At 30.5% G+C, this 22,201-nt stretch overlaps 1 protein-coding gene across 1 annotated transcript in view; it reads left to right on the top strand.

Moving 5' to 3' along the window:
* LOC134728075 (spindle and kinetochore-associated protein 2-like) overlaps nucleotides 1-22,201 on the top strand; it is a 38,423-nt gene that overhangs the window by 5,981 nt on the left and 10,241 nt on the right. The window contains exons 2-4 of the mRNA XM_063592474.1: nucleotides 9,292-9,372; nucleotides 9,942-10,037; nucleotides 13,371-13,451. Of these exons, the coding sequence (XP_063448544.1) occupies nucleotides 9,292-9,372; nucleotides 9,942-10,037; nucleotides 13,371-13,451 (258 nt within the window). The remainder of the gene's footprint in view (nucleotides 1-9,291; nucleotides 9,373-9,941; nucleotides 10,038-13,370; nucleotides 13,452-22,201) is intronic.

Raw genomic sequence — 22,201 nt, forward strand, 5'->3', positions numbered from 1 at the left:
CGGCACAAAATATTCAAACGCTCACCAATCGCCTTCGGGCACCGAGCTGACCGTGCGAGGGCTGAAAAGCCAGTCAAGGTCGTTAAAAACTTCCATATATATATTGTTTAGTGATAATGACAGTTGTCAATCATATTAGTGGAATCAATACCCACTTACCTAATCAAAATGTTTTAAAAAAAAAAATGCATATCAACACACCTTGATTACATACATTCTTGAATGAAGTTCTCCAATAATATACCCAGTTTTTTTTCAGTTTATTTGTGTATTATGTGGACATACATCAGTCAAGGGTCTAACTTAAATAAGTTATCAGGGAAAAATAACATGCATGTTGTTATTACAGACACTTTCATGAGTTGTCTTCTCTTTTTTCCTGAATCTGTAATAACATATGTTGGTTATCAGGCCCAAGACCACAATTAATGACCCCGCTTTTCGTTGTCCACGAATATAGTTCCTTTTAATTAGAGTGTATTTTTCCTTATTTTTTTTTCTTTCCTTTCCTCACTCATTTCTTAAATCTTTTTGGTTGGAAATGAAAGAAGAGAGGTCAAATAAATTTTTGGATGTTGTATTTTAACTGATTTTGATATGGAATGAGTGATTAGGCCTAGTGCAAAAAGGTGATATTTACAGTTTTCGGAACATCTCTTGACTTGTCAATAGGGGTATGGATGTGTATTGGCTAAATTTGTAAAAGTGATTGCTTCAATCTTTCTGAATTTTGGATATATATTTGGACTAGGACTATAGATTACACACACAAAAAATTTGACAAAAGTGCATGGTGCAATTTTTTTAATGATGCAAAAGGTTGTAAAGAACTGATAGAGGAATTAATTGTGGTCTGTGGCCTAAGAGGTGCATTTCAGCAAATTTTGAATTTTTACTTTGGCATCTTTTCTGAATGATCTATTGGTATTGATTTGTCAAACTACACGAGAAGAAATGATTTTCACTTTCATTTGATAGAAATTTTGTGAAAAAGTCACTTTTCAGGTTAAATGCCCAAAATGTAGCTTTTTCACTTTTTTCACTAGTTTTTCAAAAACAGCATGCTTAATTTCTCTCTGACAGTTTTTTTTCTGATATCTATTTGTGTTTGTGGTATTTATTTCAGTTGTTTAACTTATTTGTGAACTCTGAACACAAAAAAAAGTAGATAAAAACATTTAAAGAGTGCAAAATGTGCTGTTTTAATAGTCTAAGTCTAACGGTCAGTATACACAGCAGGTGAAATGTGAAGTTCTATGCACTTAAAAGTTGTATTCCAAAACAGATTGCACTGAACCTACATCAAAAACACTTATTACTGGTTGCTTAACCATTTTTGTTTCACAGACTACCTTTAATTTCTTCTGTTTGATAGCTAGTGGTTAAATCATTGGCCTTTTGAGGCTGAAATTTCATTCAGTTTTTAAACAGTAAAGTTAATAAACTTTGCATCAGACCATACTGTCTACATATATAGTTGAAAGTGACAGTCTTGTTACATCCAGGCTCCATGTTTTATCATATCTAAGCACAGATTTTAGCAAAAAGAAGTATATCTCAATCTCCCATATCATTTATATGCTTTTAAATATGCAAATGTAGGGAACGGCCTAAACTGACAACCTGTTTTTTTAAGCATAACATTGCTAAAGACCATTCTATCCACATGTGTTATGCTATTTGAAACTTATATTTCCATTAAAAGTACATTTATAACCTGTTTAAAGTTTTTTTGATAACTTAACAACTTCAGAAAATTGTGGTAAGTGAAAAATATTACATTTGATATAAGGCCTCACCTTAATTGAAAACCTCTATTTTTTGGCACAGGCTCATATAAAATTAACTTCTGGCCATTTTTCATAAGTCTGATACATGAAGTTTGCTTTCTGTTGCTTTAAATGGATGTTAACTTATACATAGAGACATTAAAAAGTGTTAGTTTTGGTATCTTTTGGTTTTTAAAAGCTCAAAATTTGATAGTTTTAATTTTTCTAATTCAACGCCACAATTCAGCACCTAAAGTTCAGATATAAAAAATGTCACATTTTTTTTATTTGGTATTATATGGCTTTGAAACTTTGTAACCTGTTTTATAATATACTAAGCTTGAATCATGCCAAGTTTTATTAGAATTGGTCAAGTTTTAGGCCCCTAATAGGCCCAAGACCACAATTAATGACCCCGCTTTTCGTTGTCCACGAATATAGTTCCTTTTAATTAGAGTGTATTTTTCCTTATTTTTTTTTCTTTCCTTTCCTCACTCATTTCTTAAATCTTTTTGGTTGGAAATGAAAGAGAGGTCAAATAAATTTTTGGATGTTGTATTTTAACTGATTTTGATATGGAATGAGTGATTAGGCCTAGTGCAAAAAGGTGATATTTACAGTTTTCGGAACATCTCTTGACTTGTCAATAGGGGTATGGATGTGTATTGGCTAAATTTGTAAAAGTGATTGCTTCAATCTTTCTGAATTTTGGATATATATTTGGACTAGGACTATAGATTACACACACAAAAAATTTGACAAAAGTGCATGGTGCAATTTTTTTAATGATGCAAAAGGTTGTAAAGAACTGATAGAGGAATTAATTGTGGTCTGTGGCCATCAGTGAAATATACCAAAAATGTTTATCTTTAATGGGCACTTGGGAATTCTTAGAAACTTTTGCGCAGTAGCTTAATAAATTACCTTGATAACTAATTTTCTAATTCCATTAATACAATTATGACAGTCAGGGCTACTACTTATTCAAGTGTTTTTATTTACTTGAAGAAGTAAAAAAAAATATACACATATAAGTACATTTGTAGGATACTTTTACAAGTGAATTTTATTTACTTGTATAGGTAAAAAAAAATATTGGCTGAGTTATATCCCTAGGACATTCAGATTTTTTTACTTGTAGATGTAAAAAAAGTCATCCTATCTTCTTTTATTGAATTCTTAGGATTTCTTTGTTCTAATAGAATTTTGAATTATCTGCTCTCTGCAGATGTCTTTATTAATCATTTCAGTGCAATTTCATGGACAATCAAAATTCCATTTGTCTGTTATCTTCAGAACACTGCTCATTTACAAGCCCCCAAGGAGCAATTTTTGAAGGCCTTGCGCAAATACTTAAGATCTTTGCGCAATCAGTTTCTTTGTTGAATTAATGAGATGAAACATTGAACTTTATAACAAAAATTTGAGCAAACCTGGGAAAAATCATTAAAGGCATGATTTTACATCTCAAAACTTGAGGATTTTTGTGGGATTGGGCTTAAATTAAAATATTGTTTGTTTGCAGTTTACCGACCGACCCTTGAAAATCCTCCCGACTGTGAAAATTTTATTACTTTAAATTCAAGAATTTTTTTTTAATACCTCTATTGAAGCGATCCGGAACTTTGGGTCCTTTCCGGAAATGTTTTAAAATCTGGGTCAATTACGCATTTCAAGTTCGGTTTTTCTTAGCTTCCCGTCAAGCGTTCATGTGACCATTTAATGATGAAGCACGTGGAAATTGTTTACAGGTATCCATGAAGTCACGGAGGAGTACTTTACGCTGTCGTTTCGTGTCAATTTTAAGACAAATAACAAACAAAAAAGTTTATTAGTAAACTGTTTATACAAATTCAGGCACATGTAATGATGTGTGATGATATCATTGACGATGATGCAGCGGATATTCATAACTGACACGATAACCATTCTGTCTCAAACAAATCGGGTTCAGAATCTGTGGAGCCTGACTTTATGGAACCAATTTCAGTGGTTAAATAATTTGACAGCAGATTGAAGCATGGCATATTTTCTACAAATCGTTTTGAAGACGACAAAGATGAAACCACTCCTCCGTGACTTAAATCTTCTGTAAACACGCCTGTACGGAGGAAGGGCTCATTTGAAATGTTAATGGATATAGATCAAGCCAAATCAATTAGAAGCAACCTTAACTACACAAAGATGTAGAGAAAATAAATGGTTAGCTTGAAAAAAAAATATACTCTCTCTATATTAAATCTATTTTCGATTGCAATGAGTATGCTCCTTTAGGATAAGGCGGGCTGGTAGCAAGTTAACTCGTACCAACGAAAACTTGTACCATGTTAACTCGTACCAAAAAAATTAACTCGTACCACTGCAAACTCGTACCATAAAAAAATATATTAAAAATTACAAATATTTTATGGTATTTTTTGGTAAACTTAATAAAACTAATGTTGAATTACTTGAATTTTATACTGATTAACAAAAATACGATTGTTTTTCTAAAAGCTTTTTTTTTAAGCTGATCTTTCAAAGAAGTTATAATCCCGAAGAAAGTAAAAACATTGCTTTAACTGTACCTAAGTTGAATATCTATTTATCCAAATTGAATTAATTAATGCTGTAATCCATGATCACAAATTGACTGCTATGTTTACAATTGTTGAAAGCCATGTGCTTTTTGGTGGGAAAATTCGGGAACAGGAAACAGTTACATTTCATTGCAACTTGTTAGTTATAAAAAGTAAGAATTTCGTTTTGGAAATCATTTTGAGGAAGCTTCAATGGTTATTTTTTTTTTTATTAAAAATACACTCTTTAATAATTGTCTTATAAATCTATAATATATACATTTTTCTGATGACAATACTCTACTCATGAAAACATTCTAGTCAAGAAGCATACATGTCTGAATATATTTCTTTAAAACAGTTCTAGTCATGACATTCCTTGTTTATAAGTGTTCCAGTATTTAATAATTATACCATATTTTATGTCATAAATTAGATAATGACACTATGTTAAAGTTTCAGTTTTGGTTAAAAAGTTTTTTATCTGAAAATGCCTGTTCATTTGATGTTGGTTTTCAGCATGTCCAGTGTTTGTTGTTTTAAAATGTTTTTTCTTCACAAGAAACTTGCTTTAGTGTAACTGCTTGTTTAAACTGTATTTTGGCTGATAAAATAAAATATTTTTCCTACCTACCGACCCTTCAGTCTGAAGGTACAGTCGGAAAACTGCAAACAAACATATTTTTAAGGTTGGCCTGATTGACTTTTGTCATTTTGTATTTTTACTGCTTGATGCTTTTTAACATGTAATGCATGACAATATCCAACCCCCAAAATAGATCATGATCGAATTTATACATTTTTAGAATTATTTATATATATCTGGGACTATTATGCAAGTATACTTAAATTACTAACTTAGCATAAAAGTCCCAGTCCCATATATCATATCAAATATTATTGGATGCCGAATTGACTTTAAATAGGTGCCGATTAGTCTAGATGCCGATTTAACCAGGTGCCGATTTGACTTTTTCTATGGGTGCCGAAGTGACCAGGTGCCGATTTGACTTGTACCCCCAACACTGTTTCAGACAACATCACTCCTGTCATTCCTGTGAAACTCAACTGGTGAACACCATAGAATCAGTGGCACAATCTCTGGACATGAGAGAACAAATAGATATGCTTGTCTTAGACTTTTCCAACGCATTTGACACAGTCCCACACCAGCGGCTATTGCAGAAAATGAGCTACTACGGTATCCGTGGAGATGTTCTTGGTTGGATTAGCACATGGCTTACCAAACGAAATCAACGAGTTTGTGTAGATGGTGAAATGAGTGATATGAAAGCAGTACGTTCCGGTGTACCCCAGGGGACGGTCCTTGGACCCTCATGTTTCCTGCTGTACATCAACAACATAGGCGATATACATGTACCAGTCTACAACTGTTTGCTGACGACTCCCTTTTGTACAGAAGCGTCCACAACTCAGATACATGCCAGCAGCTACTACAAGACCTTACGCAACTGGTAGAATGGGCAAGACGCTGGCAGATCACATTCCATCCAGCAAAATCTTTCATCCTTAGGGTAACAAGAAAACGCAACCCTGTCGTTCACAACTACCATGAGATGGGACATTACCTGGAAACTGTTCAGCACTATCCATACCTCGGCTTAGAACTATCAGAGGACATGAATTGGGACCACCATATAACAAAAGCAACATCAAAAGCCAACAGAACACTTAGATTTTTAAGAAGGAACTTAAATAAGTGCCCACAAGACATAAAAGAGAGCACATACAAAACATTAGTCTGACCTCACCTTGCAGTGTGGGACCCATATAAAAAGTGCCATATTAACCAAATCGAGATGGTACAACGAAGAGCTGCCCGATTTGTAACATCAACCTATTCTAGGGAACCAGGAACTGTAACCAACATCCTACAGACACTTGGCTGGCCAACACTAGTAACACGCAGACAAGGAGCCAGGCTCATACTCCTTTATAAGATCTTACACGGAGAAGCATCGGTCATTATTCCTGATTACATCAGGAGATCAACTGTAACAACCTGACAATACCAGAGACAGGTTTTCAAGATTCAGCACTTCAACGGATGCCTATAAATACAGTTTCATCCCAAGAACAATTGTTGACTGGAACCAACTACCTGAATGTTGCCTTTCGGGTCTGTGTGTGGCAGTTCCTGGCGTAACTATTGATACCTGATTTTAACCCTGTACAGTTGTTGCAAACATCACATACTTTTATTTGTTTTTGTTCCTGTAAATTCACAAAGTTTGTTATTTTTAACTTGGCATGTACTGGTTGACACACGTGCGCACAGTATATTTGTGTTATGGAATTTCCGACTGCAGATTAACCACATAGAAGAAGTAGAAGTAGGACAGTAGGAGGAGGGGTCCTGATCCTGAAATCCTGAGCTTAAAAATATGAAATCCTGAGGTCTTGAATTTAAATAATTTTAAATCCTGACATTCAAAAATTCAAAAAAAGAATTCTAAGATCCTGAAAGGCATGAAAGGGTCAATCCTGAAATCCCCTTCTTAAAAACACCCGATCCTGGAGTCAAGATAAAAGTCCTACCCCCCTTCCTATATCTGTTCGTCCATTAAGTCTGTTCCCCTCTGCCCCTACTTTGAAAACAAATAAGTATAAACATATTAACACTTTTGTTATTAGCTGTATTTTGCCTCCCAATGACTTTAACTGGATCTTCCATCACTGTATTGGATACCTAAACTACATAAGTGTCCTTACAAACAACGGTATATTGCTGGGTCTTCCAAGTTCTCCACGAAACCGCTTTCTAAATTATTAACCTGTTTTAGGCCAAATAAAATAATATGTGTGTTTCCTGTTTCATCTTTGAAAAAAATAGGGTAGGTAGGTAGGTTTTTTTTTTTATTTTACCATTTTTTTTTACATTGAGTCTATGGAGAGAAATCCTGACTTTAACAGTGCTTATTGAAAAATGACCCAAAAAAACTGTAGGGTAGGCTATTTCTAAGCTTAAAATATAGGGTAGGTAGGGAAACAGGAAACACACATGCTTTTTTATTTGGCCTTATCAGCAGTCAAAGACGGGCTTCAAAGTTATTGTGAAACTGCCTATTCTAGAGGTGACGTGAATCAGATGTGGATACTTAAAAATTCCAAAGATCTTTTAGAGTACATTTGTACATACAATCTAACTCTCTTTCATCTTGTAACAGTATTAAAACATTTGACTTTTCTACTCTTTACACAAGTATTCCACATTCCAAACTAAAAGACAAATTAAAAGAGTTGGTATTACTTTGCTTCATAAAAAAGAATGGCCAACGTTGATACAAGTATCTTGTCTTAGGGAGGGATAACTCCTACTTTGTAAAGAATCACTCTGATTCATACAAAAAATTCTCTGAAACTGATATTATCAAGATGCTTGATTTCTTGATTGACAACATATTTGTTACGTTCGGAGGACATGTTTTTCAACAAACTGTCGGCATCCCAATGGGAACAAACTGTGCCCCTGTACTTGCTGACTTGTATTCTTTATTATTATGAGGCAGACTTCATGCAGGAACTTCTTAGGAAGAAAGATAAAAAGTTAGCAATATCCTTTAACTCTACTTTCCGCTATATAGATGACGTTCTTTCACTAAACAATTCAAAATTTGGTGACTATGTGGAATGCATCTATCCCATCGAATTGGAGATAAAGGATACTACAGATACAGTTAAGTTGGCTTCATATCTTGACTTACATCTAGAAATTGACAATGAGGGTCGGTTGAAGACAAAACTTTATGACAAAAGAGATGAATTCAGCTTTCCAATTGTGAACTTTCCATTTCTAACTAGCAACATTCCAGCAGCACCTGCATACGGGGTATATATCCTCCAATTGATACGATATTCCAGTGCTTGCATTTCCTATCATGATTTTCTTGATAGAGGGTTACTGCTCACAAGGAAGGTATTAAACCAAGAGTTTCAAATGGTGAAGTTGAAATCATCCCTTCGTAAATTTTACAGACGCCATCACGAGTTGGTTGACAGTAATGGAATAACCGTTTCACAAATGATATCGGATATGTTCCTTACGTCGTAACCACGATCCCCTTCCCTTTCATGAATTTGACCTACCGAATTAGACTATTTACCGGATTTGTGATCACATAAGTAACACGAGGGGTGCCGCATGTGGAGCAGGATCTGCTTACCCTTCCAGAGCACCTGGGATCACCCCTAGTTTTTGGTGGGGTTCGTGTTGTTTATTCTTTAGTTTTCTATGTTGTGTCATGTGTGCTATTGCTTTTTCTGTTTGTCTTTTTCATTTTTAGCCATGGCGTTGTCAGTTTGTTATAGATTTATGAGTTTGACTGTCCCTTTGGTATCTTTCGTCCCTCTTTTAATAGATATATACTCAGAATCACTTTTGATGTCTGAACATGCTGAAGCAACAATCACTTTTTAGTTGTGACGTCAAATGTTTTGATTAAAGATGTCAGTTTACAGGAACCTGTTTGATTTTATGTAATGCGGAAAATTTGCAAACAAGTTCATTACAAGTGTCATTAGGCAACTAATCTGTTTAGGCAACAATTAGGAAAAAAATATATTCAGGGCAAATAGACCCTGGGTAAACGGACCTGTTTCAGAGGTTTATACCTGAGCAGAACAGAACATGGTTCTAAAGGATCATGCGGAGGGAATTCGAAATGTAATAGTCTTCAGAAACAGACGAAACAAATTGAAAAAAAAGTGATCAAATTATGCGTGTTTATCCAAACAGTTAACAAGGTATTTCCCATTTTAAATTTTTAGGTAATATTGATGGCAACAAAAATGTTTCTGGAAAATACATGTAACAGAATGAACAGGCTAATTAAATGATTTTAGTTTCAGTCTTAAATGATTTAAAATTAAATTTTTCAAAGAAGATTGAATTTAATATGTTTTTACTAAATTTTGATATCTAATTATTACATGTACATTTTCAGTTCCAGCAAGCAGAATCTGATCTGAATTATTTGTCCAGGAAGATTGAGTTTGAATTTGATAAAGATAATGAAGAAAATAAGGTGAGAAATTTACTGCATTCTGTACATGTTAATATGACATACATCAAAATGCTGTGGATATTCAACTAATTACATGTACATGACATCACCTTTTGTTTTGTGGTACCATAGATGTAGTAACATATTGCTACAAACTAAATTTCAGGTATTGTAATATACTCTTTCTGAGCATCCTCCTCTTCATAGTTTGTCGACTTGATTAATTAGATATTCTGATATTTGGATCTTTTCATGCTTCATACTGTGGACGCAACACTTTAGCAATGTGGCTTAGAAATATATTAAACATATATATGAAGATGATGTATGAGTGCCAATGAGACAACTCTCCATCCTAGTCACAATTTTTAAAAGTAAACCATTATAGTTCTAAGTACAGTCTTCAACACCTAGCCTTGGCTCACAACATACAGCAAGCTTTAAGAGCCCCAAAAAATTAATAGAGTAAAACCATTCAAACGGGAAAACCAACAGTCAGATCTATATATACAAAATGAGAAACACTTATGAACCGGATTAAAATAGACTGAACATCAGATTCCTTATATATCTATTTACCTTATTTACAGGTGAACCCAGCTAAAATGCTACAGAAAATACAAGACATAAAGAAAGAATATGGATCTCTTGTCAAAGAAGCAGCTGCTATACAGCAAGTCCAGAAGGTTTGTCTCATTGTGCTGTATTTCTAATAGATTTTGTAAGTGCAGTTGTCAAGATAGCTTCTTCTTACATCTTATCTGTATTTTTGGAATTTTGTTTTTATAGATGAAAAAGCTGCATCATTGAAAACAAAAAGGATAGGGAAAACAGCTACAACTCAGCATCAGAAAATATTATAAGACAAGGGTTTTCATTTCTTATTCTGATAAACAATTTCTGGGAATCCTGGGCAGGTGTCCACATCACAGTTCTTACCTGTTCAGATTACCTTTACGGTCTGAGAGTAGAAGAAAAATCTATGTAAATGAGTTTCTGAAATAATATTAGTTGTTTATGAATGAACAGATATATGGTGTTTATATCAGAAAAACAACAACACACCAACACAATAGAAACAAAAGACTATCATACAAATGTAACTTTATATTTAATCATGGATTCCTCTTAAAATATTGTTTCATCATGAGTTAGTTCCGTTGGTAAACCAGGCTCACTGGTATTAAAGAGATAATGGTAACTGTAATTACGATTATCCCAATATGGCGACGGTAGATATAGGTGAAATCTTTACACTCATTTTTCTTACATGTAGCATGCTTTTGTCAATAGCTACTCAGCTGCAAGGTTTATCTATACCATTACATCATATTTGAATCGTAACGGTGCACTGGAATTGTCTAAGCGCTGTGAAAATAGCCGTTGAAAAATTCGGGATGATAATCGTAACTCTATGGTATTTTTCTTCTTTGATAATCGTAATTTTCTTAATCGGATAATAGTAACTGAAACATAATAAATGTGTCTTTCAGCATTTCAATGGTATTTTGTGTATTAAAAATGTAAATGCCCAGTTTATCCCATATTCCAAAAGTGCAATCCTTTCAATTCATTGCTCAAAATGAAAGTCACGTATACCACATTTTCATATGTCATGTTGTTTGCCTCTTATAACAGGTTTATACTATAATTCTGTGCGAAATGAACAAAAGTTTCCGTCAATAACTTTATTTATCGCTATTTTGTGCATTTTTCCTTAGATCTTTTTTTGTGATAATTTTCATATCATGCTTCTCGATTGAGATGGCAAAATTATTGCTAGAAACTAAGGAGGCCACGTGGGGTTGCTAACGAAATTGACATGAATCGAACGAAATTCACATGAAACTGACAACGTCGTCATAGGTAAAATAGCGATAAACAGATTATCATTGGTCATCTCAACTCGATTGATTTTCTCACTGAATTTCTCACTTTCGCTGTACCAGCTCAAGCGAGAAAATCATTCTCGTTGAGATTATCAACGATAATCTATAAAAACTGCATTATCGGATTTAGTGTTCATATCTGACCCCCCATATCTCCCTTTTCCTTATAATTCAATAAATTCAGCCGTCCATATTTTTCCCTTTGATTCACTTTTTTCTATTTTACACTGATATAATATTTGATTTAAAAATTAAGTTCAAATGTTTTGATCAAATTATACCCATGTATTTTAGGACGTTTCTTTAAACATTGCAATGGTAAAGGATCTAGAATAGTTACCAGTTTATTGTAACTATTTTTTATTGTCACTTTTTTTTTTTTTTTTTACTTTTGTTTATTGTTACTTTTGTTTTTTTGTTTTTATTAGCCTTACCTATAGTCTAACGAAGCATTTAACAGACGAAAAAAAAACCACAAATATGTATATTGACAAATTACATCAAAGGACATAACATGTAGATCATCCATTCGGAACTGGTTTAATTACAAAGATTTTTATAGATTTTGAAACAAATATTTTGCGCTTCAGAAAAATGCATGAAAATTAGGTAAGGCTAATTTTTGTTTTCATTTAATAGAAAAGTACTAATTATATGGCAAGCATGCAAATACAAAAATGTTCCTTGTTTAGTACCTTCAATATTTTTCTCTACAATATCATACTTTTCATATACCGAGTATTTATGAATTTTTAATAAGTTTGTTTCTAATTTTGCGGAATACACATTATTATCTTCAATTATATAAAATACCTTTTCTTTTTAATAATACATCATAGCAGATTTTGGCTAAAAAGTAGCACACATTTTCATCAGTGAATAAAAAATTGAATTTATCATCATCAGACAAATTAACAAAATCACAATTAAAAGAGCTAGCATGTCTAAATAAAATAGCTCGTAAATCTGCATATACTGGGCAATTAATTAACACATGTTTCTCATCTTCAATAATGTTATTTTTCTTACATTGCTCATTAAAACATAATCTATTGTCAACCATAATGCCTTCATATCGACCAGTTTCTATTCTCAGAGGTGCAACACCACATCTAAATTTAGCATATGCACTCTTATATTTTCCAGGCATATTAATACATAAATATTTGTCTCTATTAAAACATTGCTCAAACATTCTATACGTTCGCAATTTACTTCTTTCATTGTACATTAAGTCAGAGTACCACTTCTCTTTATATCTACAAAAATTTTCAAGTTCAATTTGTTTAATTGTATTTTTATCAATAGAAAAATCAGTATTAAATAAAAACTCCATATCCATTTCTCTAAATTTCACATTGACTCTATAATTCCAATTTTTAAATTTTTTATTACAGCATGTATTGCCCCATAAGAAAATGTTTATTAACTCTACAATGAGACATTTTAGTAAGTCTCGACCATAATCTAAAAATACATGTCCACTGAGATATAATACTGGGCATCCAACCCATATCTCCATATAAGGCTAAGTTTGGGGTGTATTTACCCACACCCATAAAAAATCTCATTCCTCTATTTTTTACAGCATTAATACAAGAAAAATCCTAGTATGTAGCTGTTTTCATAAGAACTATTAATTATATATGCATAAACAGAAATGTCATAAGATGTTGGTACGTTTCGTAAATAATTCATCGCTATAATTTCATAATATGCTATCAGATTTACGTTTTTAGTGTCAATATCAATAAAACAGTTTCCAGTTACGATTATCTTTTTTATTTTTAGATGCCATAATTACGATTATCTTTTTTCCGAGTTACGATTATCATCCCGAATTTTTTAACGGCTATTTTCACAGCTCTTAGACAATTCCAGTGCACCGCTACGATTCAAATATGATGAAATGGTATAGATAAACCTTGCAGCTGAGTAACTATTGACAAATACATGCTACATTTAAGAAAAACGAGTGTAAAGATTTTACCTATATCTACCGTCGCCATATTGGGATAATCGTAATTGTAGTAACTATTATCTCTTTAATACCAGTGAGGCTTCTATACTGTTGATTTAACACCTGTATGTTAACAAAAATATATTAAATCTGTTTACTTGATTTTCTAGGAAGCAGCAGATTATTTTAAGACACAGATTCAGACTGTATGTAAATTGTTAGAAGATCTACAACAAAAAACAGGAAAATCAGTAAGTTAATACAGACTGTATGTAAATTGTTAGAAGATCTACAACAAAAAACAGGAAAATCAGCAAGTTAATTCAGACTGTATGTAAATTGTTAGAAGATCTACAACAAAGAACAGGAAAATCAGTAAGTTAATTCAGACTGTATGTAAATTATTGGAAAATCTACAACAAAAAACAGGAAAATCAGTAAGTTAATACAGTCTGTATGTAAATTATTGGAAAATCTACAACAAAAAACAGGAAAATCAGTAAGTTAATACAGTCTGTATGTAAATTGTTAGAAGATCTACAACAAAAAACAGGAAAATCAGTAAGTTAATACAGACTGTATGTAAATTATTGGAAAATCTACAACAAAAAACAGGAAAATCAGTAAGTTAATACAGTCTGTATGTAAATTGTTAGAAGATGTACAACAAAAAACTGGAAAATCAGTAAGTTAATACAGTCTGTATGTAAATTGTTAGAAGATCTACAACAAAAAACAGGAAAATCAGTAAGTTAATACAGTCTGTATGTAAATTGTTAGAAGATCTACAACAAAAAACAGGAAAATCAGTAAGTCAATACAGTCTGTATGTAAATTGTTAGAAGATCTACAACAAAAAACAGGAAAATCAGTAAGTTAATACAGTCTGTATGTAAATTATTGGAAAATCTACAACAAAAAACAGGAAAATCAGTAAGTTAATACAGTCTGTATGTAAATTGTTAGAAGATCTACAACAAAAAACAGGAAAATCAGTAAGTTAATACAGTCTGTATGTAAATTATTGGAAAATCTACAACAAAAAACAGGAAAATCAGTAAGTTAATACAGTCTGTATGTAAATTGTTAGAAGATCTACAACAAAAAACAGGAAAATCAGTAAGTTAATACAGTCTGTATGTAAATTATTGGAAAATCTACAACAAAAAACAGGAAAATCAGTAAGTTAATACAGTCTGTATGAAAATTGTTAGAAGATCTACAACAAAAAACAGGAAAATCAGTAAGTTAATACAGTCTGTATGTAAATTATTGGAAAATCTACAACAAAAAACAGGAAAATCAGTAAGTTAATACAGTCTGTATGAAAATTGTTAGAAGATCTACAACAAAAAACAGGAAAATCAGTAAGTTAATACAGACTGTATGTAAATTGTTAGAAGATCTACAACAAAAAACAGGAAAATCAGTAAGTTAATACAGTCTGTATGTAAATTGTTAGAAGATCTACAACAAAGAACAGGAAAATCAGTAAGTTAATACAGACTGTATGTAAATTATTGGAAAATCTACAACAAAAAACAGGAAAATCAGTAAGTTAATACAGTCTGTATGAAAATTGTTAGAAGATATACAACAAAAAACAGGAAAATCAGTAAGTTAATACAGTCTGTATGTAAATTGTTAAAAGATCTACAACAAAAAACAGGAAAATCAGTAATTTAATACAATCTGTATGAAAATTGTTAGAAGATATACAACAAAAAACAGGAAAATCAGTAAGTTAATACAGTCTGTATGTAAATTGTTAGAAGATCTACAACAAAAAACAGGAAAATCAGTAAGTTAATACAGTCTGTATGAAAATTGTTAGAAGATATACAACAAAAAACAGGAAAATCAGTAAGTTAATACAGTCTGTATGTAAATTGTTAGAAGATCTACAACAAAAAACAGGAAAATCAGTAAGTTAATACAGACTGTATGTAAATTGTTAGAAGATCTACAACAAAAAACAGGAAAATCAGTAAGTTAATACAGACTGTATGTTAATTGTTAGAAGATCTACAACAAAAAACAGGAAAATCAGTAAGTTAATACAGACTGTATGTAAATTGTAAGAAGATCTACAACAAAAAACAGGAAAATCAGTAAGTTAATTCAGACTGTATGTAAATTGTTAGAAGATCTACAACAAAGAACAGGAAAATCAGTAAGTTAATACAGACTGTATGTTAATTGTTAGAAGATCTACAACAAAAACAGGAAAATTCGTAAGTTAATACAGACTGTATGTAAATTATTGGAAAATCTACAACAAAAAACAAGAAAATCAGTAAGTTAATACAGTCTGTATGTAAATTGTTAAAAGATCTACAACAAAAAACAGGAAAATCAGTAAGTTAATACAGTCTGTATGTAAATTATTGGAAAATCTACAACAAAAAACAGGAAAATCAGTAAGTTAATACAGTCTGTATGTAAATTGTTAGAAGATCTACAACAAAAAACAGGAAAATCAGTAAGTTAATACAGACTGTATGTAAATTGTTAGAAGATCTACAACAAAAAACAGGAAAATCAGTAAGTTAATACAGACTGTATGTTAATTGTTAGAAGATCTGCAACAAAAAACAGGAAAATCAGTAAGTTAATACAGACTGTATGTAAATTGTTAGAAGATCTACAACAAAAAACAGGAAAATCAGTAAGTTAATTCAGACTGTATGTAAATTGTTAGAAGATCTACAACAAAGAACAGGAAAATCAGTAAGTTAATACAGACTGTATGTTAATTGTTAGAAGATCTACAACAAAAAACAGGAAAATTCGTAAGTTAATACAGACTGTATGTAAATTATTGGAAAATCTACAACAAAAAACAAGAAAATCAGTAAGTTAATACAGTCTGTATGTAAATTGTTAGAAGATCTACATTAAAGAACAGGAAAATCAGTAAGTGAATAAAGTCTGTATGAAAATTGTTAGAAGATATACAACAAAGAACAGGAAAATCAGTAAGTTAATACAGTCTGTATGTAAATTGTTAGAAGATATACAACAAAGAACAGGAAAATCAGTAAGTTAATACAGACTGTATGTAAATTGTTAGAAGATCTACAACAAAGACCAGGAAAATCAGTAAGTTAATACAGACTGTATGTAAATTGTTGGAAAATCTACAACAAAAAACAGGAAAATCAGTAAGTTAATACAGTCTGTATGTAAATTATTGGAAAATCTACAACAAAAAACAGGAAAATCAGTAAGTTAATACAGTCTGTATGAAAATTGTTAGAAGATCTACAACAAAGAACAGGAAAATCAGTAAGATAATACAGACTGTATGTAAATTATTGGAAAATCTACAACAAAAAACAGGAAAATCAGTAAGTTAATACAGTCTGTATGTAAATTGTTAGAAGATATACAACAAAAAACAGGAAAATCAGTAAGTTAATACAGTCTGTATGAAAATTGTTAGAAGATCTACAACAAAGAACAGGAAAATCAGTAAGTTAATACAGACTGTATGTAAATTATTGGAAAATCTACAACAAAAAACAGGAAAATCAGTAAGTTAATACAGTCTGTATGTAAATTGTTAGAAGATATACAACAAAAAACAGGAAAATCAGTAAGTTAATACAGTCTGTATGTAAATTATTGGAAAATCTACAACAAAAAACAGGAAAATCAGTAAGTTAATTCAGACTGTATGTAAATTGTTAGAAGATCTACAACAAAAAACAGGAAAATCAGTAAGTTAATACAGACTGTATGTAAATTATTGGAAAATCTTCAACAAAAAAACAGGAAAATCAGTAAGTTAATACAGTCTGTATGTAAATTGTTAGAAGATATACAACAAAAAACAGGAAAATCAGTAAGTTAATACAGTCTGTATGTAAATTGTTAGAAGATCTACAACAAAAAACAGGAAAATCAGTAAGTTAATACAGTCTGTATGTAAATTGTTAGAAGATCTACAACAAAAAACAGGAAAATCAGTAAGTTAATACAGTCTGTATGTAAATTATTGGAAAATCTACAACAAAAAACAGGAAAATCAGTAAGTTAATACAGTCTGTATGTAAATTGTTAGAAGATCTACAACAAAGAACAGGAAAATCAGTAAGTTAATACAGACTGTATGTAAATTATTGGAAAATCTACAACAAAAAACAGGAAAATCAGTAAGTTAATACAGTCTGTATGGAAATTGTTAGAAGATATACAACAAAAAACAGGAAAATCAGTAAGTTAATACAGTCTGTATGTAAATTGTTAGAAGATCTACAACAAAAAACAGGAAAATCAGTAAGTTAATACAATCTGTATGAAAATTGTTAGAAGATATACAACAAAAAACAGGAAAATCAGTAAGTTAATACAGTCTGTATGTAAATTGTTAGAAGATATACAACAAAAAACAGGAAAATCAGTAAGTTAATACAGTCTGTATGAAAATTGTTAGAAGATCTACAACAAAGAACAGGAAAATCAGTAAGTTAATACAGACTGTATGTAAATTATTGGAAAATCTACAACAAAAAACAGGAAAATCAGTAAGTTAATACAGTCTGTATGTAAATTGTTAGAAGATATACAACAAAAAACAGGAAAATCAGTAAGTTAATACAGTCTGTATGTAAATTGTTAGAAGATCTACAACAAAGAACAGGAAAATCAGTAAGTTAATACAGTCTGTATGTAAATTGTTAGAAGATCTACAACAAAAAACAGGAAAATCAGTAAGTTAATACAGTCTGTAGGTAAATTGTTAGAAGATCTACAACAAAAAACAGGAAAATCAGTAAGTTAATACAGTCTGTATGTAAATTATTGGAAAATCTACAACAAAAAACAGGAAAATCAGTAAGTTAATTCAGACTGTATGTAAATTGTTAGAAGATCTACAACAAAAAACAGGAAAATCAGTAAGTTAATACAGACTGTATGTAAATTATTGGAAAATCTTCAACAAAAAAACAGGAAAATCAGTAAGTTAATACAGTCTGTATGTAAATTGTTAGAAGATATACAACAAAAAACAGGAAAATCAGTAAGTTAATACAGTCTGTATGTAAATTGTTAGAAGATCTACAACAAAAAACAGGAAAATCAGTAAGTTAATACAGTCTGTATGTAAATTGTTAGAAGATCTACAACAAAAAACAGGAAAATCAGTAAGTTAATACAGTCTGTATGTAAATTATTGGAAAATCTACAACAAAAAACAGGAAAATCAGTAAGTTAATACAGTCTGTATGTAAATTGTTAGAAGATCTACAACAAAGAACAGGAAAATCAGTAAGTTAATACAGACTGTATGTAAATTATTGGAAAATCTACAACAAAAAACAGGAAAATCAGTAAGTTAATACAGTCTGTATGGAAATTGTTAGAAGATATACAACAAAAAACAGGAAAATCAGTAAGTTAATACAGTCTGTATGTAAATTGTTAGAAGATCTACAACAAAAAACAGGAAAATCAGTAAGTTAATACAATCTGTATGAAAATTGTTAGAAGATATACAACAAAAAACAGGAAAATCAGTAAGTTAATACAGTCTGTATATAAATTGTTAGAAGATCTACAACAAAAAACAGGAAAATCAGTAAGTTAATACAGTCTGTATGAAAATTGTTAGAAGATATACAACAAAAAACAGGAAAATCAGTAAGTTAATACAGTCTGTATGTAAATTGTTAGAAGATCTACAACAAAAAACAGGAAAATCAGTAAGTTAATACAGACTGTATGTAAATTGTTAGAAGATCTACAACAAAAAACAGGAAAATCAGTAAGTTAATACAGACTGTATGTTAATTGTTAGAAGATATACAACAAAAAACAGGAAAATCAGTAAGTTAATTCAGACTGTATGTAAATTGTTAGAAGATCTACAACAAAAAACAGGAAAATCAGTAAGTTAATTCAGACTGTATGTTAATTGTTAGAAGATCTACAACAAAAAACAGGAAAATCAGTAAGTTAATACAGACTGTATGTAAATTGTTAGAAGATCTACAACAAAAAACAGGAAAATCAGTAAGTTAATACAGACTGTATGTTAATTGTTAGAAGATATACAACAAAAAACAGGAAAATCAGTAAGTTAATTCAGACTGTATGTAAATTGTTAGAAGATCTACAACAAAAAACAGGAAAATCAGTAAGTTAATTCAGACTGTATGTTAATTGTTAGAAGATCTACAACAAAAAACAGGAAAATCAGTAAGTTAATACAGACTGTATGTAAATTGTTAGAAGATCTACAACAAAAAACAGGAAAATCAGTAAGTTAATTCAGACTATATGTAAATTGTTAGAAGATCTACAACAAAGAACAGGAAAATCAGTAAGTTAATACAGACTGTATGTTAATTGTTAGAAGATCTACAACAAAAAACAGGAAAATTCGTAAGTTAATACAGACTGTATGTAAATTATTGGAAAATCTACAACAAAAAACAAGAAAATCAGTAAGTTAATACAGTCTGTATGTAAATTGTTAGAAGATCTACAACAAAAAACAGGAAAATCAGTAAGTTAATACAGACTGTATGTAAATTATTGGAAAATCTACAACAAAAAACAGGAAAATCAGTAAGTTAATTCAGACTGTATGTAAATTGTTAGAAGATCTACAACAAAAAACAGGAAAATCAGTAAGTCAATACAGTCTGTATGTAAATTATTGGAAAATCTACAACAAAAAACAGGAAAATCAGTAAGTTAATACAGACTGTATGTTAATTGTTAGAAGATCTACAACAAAAAACAGGAAAATTCGTAAGTTAATACAGACTGTATGTAAGTTATTGGTAAATCTACAACAAAAAACAAGAAAATCAGTAAGTTAATACAGTCTGTATGTAAATTGTTAGAAGATCTACAACAAAAAACAGGAAAATCAGTAAGTTAATAAAGTCTGTATGTAAATTATTGGAAAATCTACAACAAAAAACAGGAAAATCAGTAAGTTAATACAGTCTGTATGTAAATTGTTAGAAGATCTACAACAAAAAACAGGAAAATCAGTAAGTTAATACAGACTGTATGTAAATTATTAGAAGATCTAGAACAAAGAACAGGAAAATCAGTAAGTTAATACAGACTGTATGTAAATTATTGGAAAATCTATAACAAAGAACAGGAAAATCAGTAAGTTAATACAGTCTGTATGTAAATTATTGGAAAATCTACAACAAAAAACAGGAAAATCAGTAAGTTAATACAGTCTGTATGTAAATTGTTAGAAGATATACAACAAAAAACAGGAAAATCAGTAAGTTAATACAGACTGTATGTAAATTGTTAGAAGATCTACAACAAAAAACAGGAAAATCAGTAAGTTAATACAGTCTGACTGTAAATTGTTAGAAGATCTACAACAAAAAACAGGAAAATCAGTAAGTTAATACAGTCTGTATGTAAATTATTGGAAAATCTATAACAAAAAACAGGAAAATCAGTAAGTTAATACAGTCTGTATGTAAATTGTTAGAAGATCTACAACAAAGAACAGGAAAATCAGTAAGTTAATACAGTCTGTATGTAAATTGTTAGAAGATCTACAACAAAAAACAGGAAAATCAGTAAGTTAATACAGTCTGTATGTAAATTATTGGAAAATCTACAACAAAAAACAGGAAAATCAGTAAGTTAATACAGTCTGTATGTAAATTGTTAGAAGATCTACAACAAAAAACAGGAAAATCAGTAAGTTAATACAGACTGTATGTAAATTATTAGAAGATCTACAACAAAGAACAGGAAAATCAGTAAGTTAATACAGTCTGTATGTAAATTATTGGAAAATCTATAACAAAGAACAGGAAAATCAGTAAGTTAATACAGTCTGTATGTAAATTATTGGAAAATCTACAACAAAAAACAGGAAAATCAGTAAGTTAATACAGTCTGTATGAAAATTGTTAGAAGATCTACAACAAAAAACAGGAAAATCAGTAATTTATACAGACTGTATGTAAATTGTTAGAAGATCTACAACAAAAAACAGGAAAATCAGTAAGTTAATACAGTCTGTATGAAAATTGTTAGAAGATATACAACAAAAAACAGGAAAATCAGTAAGTTAATACAGTCTGTATGTAAATTGTTAGAAGATCTACAACAAAAAACAGGAAAATCAGTAAGTTAATACAGACTGTATGTAAATTGTTAGAAGATCTACAACAAAAAACAGGAAAATCAGTAAGTTAATACAGACTGTATGTAAATTGTTAGAAGATCTACAACAAAAAACAGGAAAATCAGTAAGTTAATACAGACTGTATGAAAATTGTTAGAAGATCTACAACAAAAAACAGGAAAATCAGTAAGTTAATACAGTCTGTATGTAAATTGTTAGAAGATCTACAACAAAAAACAGGAAAATCAGTAAGTTAATACAGTCTGTATGTAAATTGTTAGAAGATCTACAACAAAAAACAGGAAAATCAGTAAGTTAATACAGTCTGTATGTAAATTGTTAGAAGATCTACAACAAAAAACAGGAAAATCAGTAAGTTAATACAGACTGTATGTTAATTGTTAGAAGATCTACAACAAAAAACAGGAAAATTCGTAAGTTAATACAGACTGTATGTAAATTATTGGTAAATCTACAACAAAAAACAAGAAAATCAGTAAGTTAATACAGTCTGTATGTAAATTGTTAGAAGATCTACAACAAAAAACAGGAAAATCAGTAAGTTAATACAGACTGTATGTAAATTGTTTGAAGATCTACAACAAAAAACAGGAAAATCAGTAAGTTAATACAGACTGTATGTTAATTGTTAGAAGATCTACAACAAAAAACAGGAAAATCAGTAAGTTAATACAGTCTGTATGAAAATTATTGGAAAATCTACAACAAAAACAGGAAAATCAGTAAGTTAATACAGACTGTATGTAAATTATTGGAAAATCTACAACAAAAAACAGGAAAATCAGTAAGTTAATACAGACTGTATGTAAATTATTAGAAGATCTACAACAAAAAACAGGAAAATCAGTAAGTTAA

Source organism: Mytilus trossulus, chromosome 8 (genome assembly GCF_036588685.1).
Source record: "Mytilus trossulus isolate FHL-02 chromosome 8, PNRI_Mtr1.1.1.hap1, whole genome shotgun sequence".
Classification (NCBI taxonomy): Eukaryota; Metazoa; Mollusca; class Bivalvia; order Mytilida; family Mytilidae; genus Mytilus; species Mytilus trossulus.